Below are 7,699 nucleotides of genomic sequence, written 5' to 3' on the forward strand. Positions count from 1 at the left end.
CAGTAAGAGGATGTAATATCAACAACACAAAGAAACAGGAAGAAGGTTTTTATTTGCGTGCTAAACCAATGCCCTAAATCAATACAGTGGTTCGAAATAATCATATTTGAACTGGGGACCCCCACCCCGATAAGCACTTGGAATGTAGGAGTTGATTCTGTTCTGCAGATGGATATTGTGAAAATAGCAGATCTACAAGCTCCCAACGCCTGTTTGTACGTATGGCCATCAGGGTAACACTGGCCAAGCTTTGCTTAATGACATTAACTCATAAATAGGGCTGTCACAATTATTACATAATCGTCTAATCGTGATTATTTGACATTATCGCAATTATTTTGTCATAATCGTCATAATCGTGAATGTTGAAAAATGTCAGAAATAGTGGAAATAGCAGATCTACAAGCTCACAACGGGTCGCATCGCGACGCGTTGTGAGCTTGTAGATCGGCTATTTCCACTATCAATGTTATTTTTTAAGTAGTAAGTTAAGTCAGTAGTAAGTTAAGTCAAATATGTCAGTAATGTATTTGTATATTTAGGTTATGTGTCATATCTACCATATGCAACTTCAAAGCCTAAAAGCCAAACAGAAATGTAATTGTCAACGACAAGTACACAATTAAATCGTTAATCGCCAATTATTTGAGTGACAATTAATCGTCATCCCTTGGGATAATAAAGGTATCTATATTATGTCATATCGTGACAGCCGCTCACTTCACACTGGGTGTGATCTTTTCTTTCTTCCCCCCCAAAATCACGTCCCGACGCAAAGGCCCAAAGGCAGAGGAACCACGTCCCTAAATGTGTCCGTACCTGAGGCGAGGCACAGGAGGGGTTGTTGTGGGTGGGACCCGGTATGCCCATCAAGCCGTGTCTGTCCATCTGAAAAAGGGGGGGGGGGAAAGCGAGAGGTGTCACAAAGATAACCTTTCACTCCGAATCAGCCATGGCAGAAAAGACGCCTCGGGGTGGAGGAAGGGTTCCTCCCGAGGTCACATCCATCTGGAGTTTGACACACGTGATTAATTCATCCACAGGAGTGAAGTGACTTCTTCTGTCCTCTATGAATATTTCTGAGCCGAGGTCCTTGACCACTTTGGCCACTATACCCGCATCTATAAATCATGATGACCTGCAAATGAATGTGTGTGACTGTGTGTGTGTGTGTGTGTGTGTGTGTGTGTGTGTGTGTGTGTGTGTGTGTGTGTGTGTGTGTGTGTGTGTGTGTGTGTGTGTGCGTGCCGCGTGCATGTGCGTGCATAAACCGGTACGTGTGTCTGTCTGTCTGATGTCTGTCTGTCTGTGTGGGTGGAGAAGAAAACAGACAAAGACAGACAGACAAGCGGGTAGACAGAGGAACAGACAGACAGACAGAGCATGTACTGTAGATCGTCTATTTTCACAATTTCTGCCTCTAATATTTGACAATTTGGCCAATGTTTAATTTGTCACCTTAGAAGTATTAAAAAGTCCTTAAATTGAGACCACTAGGGGTCGCAGATGGAGTAAGACGCACGTTGCATCGCTGAGCTCCCGCAACTTTAATTTTACGATAAAACTGACTCCTTTTACCACATTTGGTTGATTTTTCCTCGCTAACCCCTTCCCCACACGACCCCGTCTACTTGTGTTGGGTTTTTATTTGACCAGAACTTTCCAGAAGATGTCTGACCGCAACAAACCGCCGACGCGGCAGGATAGCAGGAGGCCTGAGGGTGCTGCTAGCACTGGCTCCTCCGAGCTAGCCGCCGTTGCTAAGATGATTGAGCAATCAATGGAACAACTTCGAGTCGCTCTCACCAACGAATTCAGAAATACCTTTGCCGCCCTCGAATCCAGACTAGATAACCATCAGATGGCCATCTCTGACCAGGACCAGCGCCTGGTTACAGTCGAGGACGGGCTAAACAGCTACAGCGACCGCATGGAGGAGGTGGAGGCTAGGTGTTCCTCCGTGGAAGAAAGCTACAACAAGCTGATGTCCAGGATGATCTCGCTCGAGGGACGAAGCAGGCGCTCCAACATAATTTTAGTTGGTTTGGATGAGTCAGTTATGCCTGGTAGTGGTGTACAGCCCACTGATTTCTTTGCAGAGGTCTTGGTGGACATTCTGGGCAAGGACGTGCTTCCCTCGCTGCCAGAACTGGACCGTTGTCACAGGGCGCTGACTGCCAAGCGACCCCCCGGCTCCAAGCCCCGAGCGGTCATTGCTCGTCTACACCGCTACAAAGTTAAGGAGGCCATTGTGCGAGAGGCTCGGAAGAAGAGAGGTTCCCTATCCTACAAGGGTAAACCAGTTCTAATCTTTGAAGACCTATGCCCGGAGGTGCTGGAGCAAAGATCTAAATACCGTGAAGTAATGAGCGGCCTATGGCGCCAGGGCTTCAAGCCGTCTCTGCTTTACCCTGCACGGCTCTCCATTACCACCAAAGACGGCAAGAGGAAACAACTATCGTCCCCCAAGGAGGCTGCTGCTTTCTTGAAATCCCAGACCAGAGCTGCTTCAGCGTCACCGCCGCCGGGAGGAGAGGACGGGAGAACCACCTCGCCGCCAACAGAACCGGGAGGAGGAGATGACGGCGCTACCTCGACACCAGCGGAGCCGGGAAGGAGGGATGATGTGGCCGTATCGACATCGAAGCCTCCGATGTCGATACGGCCAGCGTCGTCTCCGGGGCGAAGCCTCGCTCTCTCACCGACGATGAGTTCACCCTCCAGACCTGCTAGCCTCCAGCTAACCTACTGAGCGTAACGTTTTCTCTCTTTATTCTCGCACTTTTTACCTATTAGAACGTATTAGTTAATATGGACGGTAATATGGCTTAAATAGCCAGGTCATGTCGACATTTATTTTTTTCTGGTCCACTTTTTTCTTTGTTTTCACTTTGCTACCACTATCGCGCCTAGTACCATACTTTCCCCTTTTATTTATCTAATTGACGTTTTAGTTCATGTTTGTCATTATGGATGGTACTAGGACTAATATAGCTTGTACACGTCGACATTTGTTTTGTTTCTTTTCCACTTTTTGATATCTTTATTATTACGACATTTGCTCTGTCTCTCGCATTGCTGGGGGAGCTAACCGCCATACTTCCCGTGTTTTGTTTTTATTTATTCATAATCCTCTGTCGCTATTTAAATGTTCCTGTTTCGTGGACAATAGTACAAGAGCATGTGGTGCTTTACGTTTCTGTCCGATGTCGTTGGAATGCTTTTATTGACGTTTTCTTTTTATAAATGCGGCCCCTTTTTACTTAGCCTATACGTTTTTTTTATTAGCATTGCTGTTAGCCACATCGTGGCTGCTAGCCGCTTGCTTGACTTCCGCTTCCGGGTCGCGGCCGTCCGGCCACGTCATCACCCGTGAACTCTATGTGCCGGCAACATAGCGCCCCCTCTCGTTTCGACGGACTAATTGCACCACATTATACTGCAGGTTACGGTGGTAACCCTGGCTCTTTGAGACTAGTTTTTTTTTTAGCTTTGGGATTGATAGCTTTAGGGATGTTTAAGTGCCTTTTTTGACAGACTGGATATATTTCTAAGTGGAATAGCTTGTTTAATGCCTTATTTATTTTACTTTTTGGAACTTCTGATATTTATTTGTTTTTCATTTTTTTATAACCAATGCTGTTTTTATTATTTATAATTACCCGTATATACTTTCAACAGTTTCACAGTATTTAGGGGTTTGTTGGGGGGGGTGGGGGGTGGGGGATTGTTTTGGTTTTCTTACTGGAAGAAGTAAGCATTTCGAGCTGCTTTATTCTTGGTGCGTGGATGCGCATGCATGTGTCCACGTTTGTGGGCGCATGCGTGCGCACTCATGTATTCATGTATATGTTTTGTTTACACATTTATATATGGTTGTACATCCTGTTGATTTTTTTTATTTATCCTCTTTCTACAAATATCTTTGTTTGCTCTGTTCATGGTGCATGGGTGCGCATGCTTGTGCTCACGCTGTGTGTGCATGTATGCGCATCCTTGTGCATATTAAGAGTACATATGGGTACATAGGTGTACATCCTTTCTTTTTTTTATATATATATATTTTTTTATAACAACCTATACTTCTTTTCTTCATCCTTCTCTTTTGTGGTATTTACCAGTGCGGGAGTGCGGCTTTTGAGAGGTGTAGTCTTGCATTGGGTGTGTTTGAAGGTTTTCTGATAAGATGTTTGGTCCCTGTACATTTGGGGACATGCCCCTCTCTTGTAGGGCGTTTCTATGTTTCTATGTGTTCTACGTACTGTATGTGTTATATGTTTCTTTTTTGTTTAGCTCAGGTCACGCAGGTTTGTTCTCTTTGATGGGCGGGGATGACATGTCCCCTGGCCTCTCTAGGCCTAATCTGACTAATCTATTGCTCATTTTCTATGGCCAATATGGATAATATAAAGCTTTGCTCCTGGAATGTCAGGGGCCTACAGAAACTAGCTAAGAGGAAGGCGGTTCTATCCTTTTTAAAGAAAGAGAACGTTTCTATTGCTTTTCTACAGGAGACTCATATGGAGGCCAAGGATATTGTTAAGCTTCAAAGGAATTGGGTGGGACAGGTTTTTGCTACCGCTTATTCCTCATTCAGTAGGGGCGTGGCTATTCTGTTCAATAAGAATCTTGCTTTTAAATCCCTTGTTACTACAGTGGACAGCCAAGGCCGCTATGTTATTGTTAAGGGTGTTCTTAAAGGTAAAGATATGACATTCATGAATGTTTATGCACCCCCTGGGTACTCACCTGATTTTCTATCCAAGGTTTTTGCAGAATTTGCAATCCTGGCCACTGGGGATTCGTTTGTGGGGGGGGATTTCAATTGTCACCTTGATCCCTCTATGGATAAACTCCCACCTAGTACGACTCCCCCCACGAGGCAGGCCAGGACTCTTAAATCTTTATGTTCAGACGTTGGATTTTCTGATGTCTGGAGAGCCCTTTGCCCGTCCGATTTGAAATTTTCCTTTTTTAGTGCTCCTCATACTAGCTACAGTAGAATAGACTATTTCTTTATCCCCTCCTCTAAACTGTTTTTGGTCTCCTCCTGTACGATCGGAAGTATTGTTTTATCAGACCATGCTCCTATATATATGACTTACTCTCTTTCTGAGGAAAGGGCACTATCAAAACGCTGGAGGTTTAACTCGTCTCTTCTTAAAGATGACAGATTCATTTCTTACTTTTCCTCGGAATTCAAAGTGTTCTATTCAATTAACTCATCAACCACAGATGACCCTTCTCTCCTTTGGGAGACGTGTAAAGTATACACTCGTGGATTGATTATGTCTTATGTTGCCTCCAAGAGACGTAAAAAGGACGAACAGCGCAAACTCCTCGAATCCAAATTGGCTGATCTTGAAAAACAACATGTTTCTGCACCAAGCCCGGATCTACTTAAAGAACTTACTGCCACTCGTACCGCCTTAAATACTCTTTTAATTCAAGACTCTGAGTATTCTCTGAAATATGCCAGACAGAGGATGTACGAGTTTGGGGATAAGCCCGGCAGGTATTTAGCTAACTTGGCTAAAAAGAGAGCTGACTCTCAAACAATAGCCGCCATTTCGGACTCCAATAATGTTAGGTCTTTTGATACCAAAACTATTAACAAGGAGTTTGCTCTGTTCTACCCTCCGGAAGATATGTTGAATTTTTTAGAAGACTTGCACCTCATTAATACTACAGATGCCCAGAATACTATGTTAAATGCCCCGATTACTAAAGAGGAGGCTCTGGCTGCCCTGAAGTGTATGCCCTCGGGGAAGGCCCCTGGGCCGGACGGGTTCGGATGCGAATTTTATAAGGAATTCAACAACATTCTTTTAGACCCCTTATTGGCTATGTTTAACCATTCGGCTGAGACCGGGATATTGCCTCAGTCCCTACGTGAAGCTAACATCTCCCTTCTCCTCAAGAAAGGAAAATGCCCCGAGAAGTGCGCCTCCTACAGGCCTATTGCCTTGCTTAATTCTGACCAGAAACTGCTCTCCAAAATTTTGGCTATGCGCCTAGAAAAAGTGCTCCCTTTCATTATTAAAGAAGACCAGACGGGTTTCATTAAAGGACGTAACTCCCATGACAATATGAGGAGACTTCTCAATGTCATTCAGCTGTCTCAGAGCTTTGATCACGACGCTATGGTGCTCTCTCTTGACGCGGAGAAAGCGTTCGATCGCGTTGAATGGACCTATCTGTTCTTAACGCTTGAGAAGTTCGGCATAGGTGAAAATTTTATCAACTGGGTCAAAGTTCTCTATAATTCTCGTAAGGCGGCAGTTCTGACAAATGGCCTTAGATCTGGCAACTTTCCCATCCAACGGGGGAATCCTCAAGGAGACCCGCTCAGTCCGCTGCTTTTTGCAATTGCTATTGAGCCGCTGGCGGAAGCAATAAGACAGTCTGCCCGGATTCCTGGTGTTGTGATCGGTGAAAGGGAGCACAAAATTACTCTTTATGCTGACGATGTATTAATCTTTCTCTCCAGACCCCGCACGTCTGTTTTATGTCTGACGCAACTGATATCCAGATTTGGCGCCTTCTCGGGGTATAAGATTAACTTAACTAAGTCTGAAGCAATGCCACTTGGAACATTAACTTCTATCCCGAACTTATCTGAACCCTTTCCTTTTCGGTGGTCACCCGCTGGTTTTACTTACTTAGGGATTTCTATAACACCTACATTCGATAAGATGTACCAAGCTAATTTCCCTCCTCTCCTAGAAACCATTAAGACGGATTTAGTCAGATGGGCCCCTTTACCGCTTTCTTGGCTGGGTAGAATAGCCCTTATCAAAATGAACGTTCTCCCGAGAATACTGTATCCCTTACAAATGGTTCCTGTTTTACTGTCAAACAAGGTCATAAAGCAGTTGGAGGGTTGGTTGAGTTCCTTTATTTGGAATGGGAGGAAGCCTCGCCTGAGAATGGCCAAGCTTCAGATGGCCGGTGCGGATGGTGGTTTAGATCTGCCTAATATTAGGCTTTACCAACTGGCTGCACATCTCAGGGTGCTTACTGGCTGGCGTATTCCTGACCCATCTTCAATTTGGCTTGATATTGAATCCTCTCAATCTAGATGCTCACTTTGGAACTTATTGTTTATCAAAGACTTTAAATCTGTGAAGGAACTATGTTCTAACCCCATCACACTGTGTTCAATTAGGGCCTGGAGGGCTACACGTTCTACCGAGAACCGTTCTAAACTAACATCTCCTCTTACTCCAGTAGTGGGTAATCCCGACTTTAAGCCAGGTTATGAGGATGGGGGGTTCGAGGTCTGGCGGGCACAGGGCATCAGGAAGCTCGGAGATCTATTTAAAGGTCCAATTTTGATGTCCTTCGCACAGCTGCAGCAGCGTTTTGGTTTATTGAGACCTGAACTTTTTAGGTATTTCCAAATTAGAGCTTTTATTACTAAAGACACCTCACTGTTAACCAATTGTTCGACTTCACAGGTGGAAAGTACTCTTTCTCTCCGATTGGCTAAAAACCTTATCTCTATTTTCTACCAAGTTCTGAATTCAAATTCCTCCACAAACTCCCATGCTGTCAAACAGCTATGGGAGAAAGATTTCAACATATCTATCGATAATGCTGATTGGAATGAAATGTGGACGTACGCAAAGGAGATTTCTGTCTGCAATCGGACTAAATCCATACAGTACCGCATATTACATCGTATACATATAACTTC

The 7,699-nt window shown here is 44.5% G+C and overlaps 1 protein-coding gene across 1 annotated transcript in view; it reads right to left on the reverse strand.

The window, feature by feature from the left end:
- Positions 1 to 7,699, reverse strand: part of LOC308293096 (cyclic AMP-responsive element-binding protein 5-like) — a gene marked incomplete at its 3' end in the record, with an annotated part of 36,189 nt that overhangs the window by 12,377 nt on the left and 16,113 nt on the right. Inside the window, exons 8-9 of the mRNA XM_080735526.1 lie at positions 2,431 to 2,745; positions 820 to 888 (exon numbers count right to left, since the gene is read on the reverse strand). Of these exons, the coding sequence (XP_080591652.1) occupies positions 820 to 888; positions 2,431 to 2,745 (384 nt within the window). The remainder of the gene's footprint in view (positions 1 to 819; positions 889 to 2,430; positions 2,746 to 7,699) is intronic.

This window comes from Nannobrachium achirus, assembly GCF_963921795.1.
Source record: "Nannobrachium achirus genome assembly, chromosome: 10".
Classification (NCBI taxonomy): Eukaryota; Metazoa; Chordata; class Actinopteri; order Myctophiformes; family Myctophidae; genus Nannobrachium; species Nannobrachium achirus.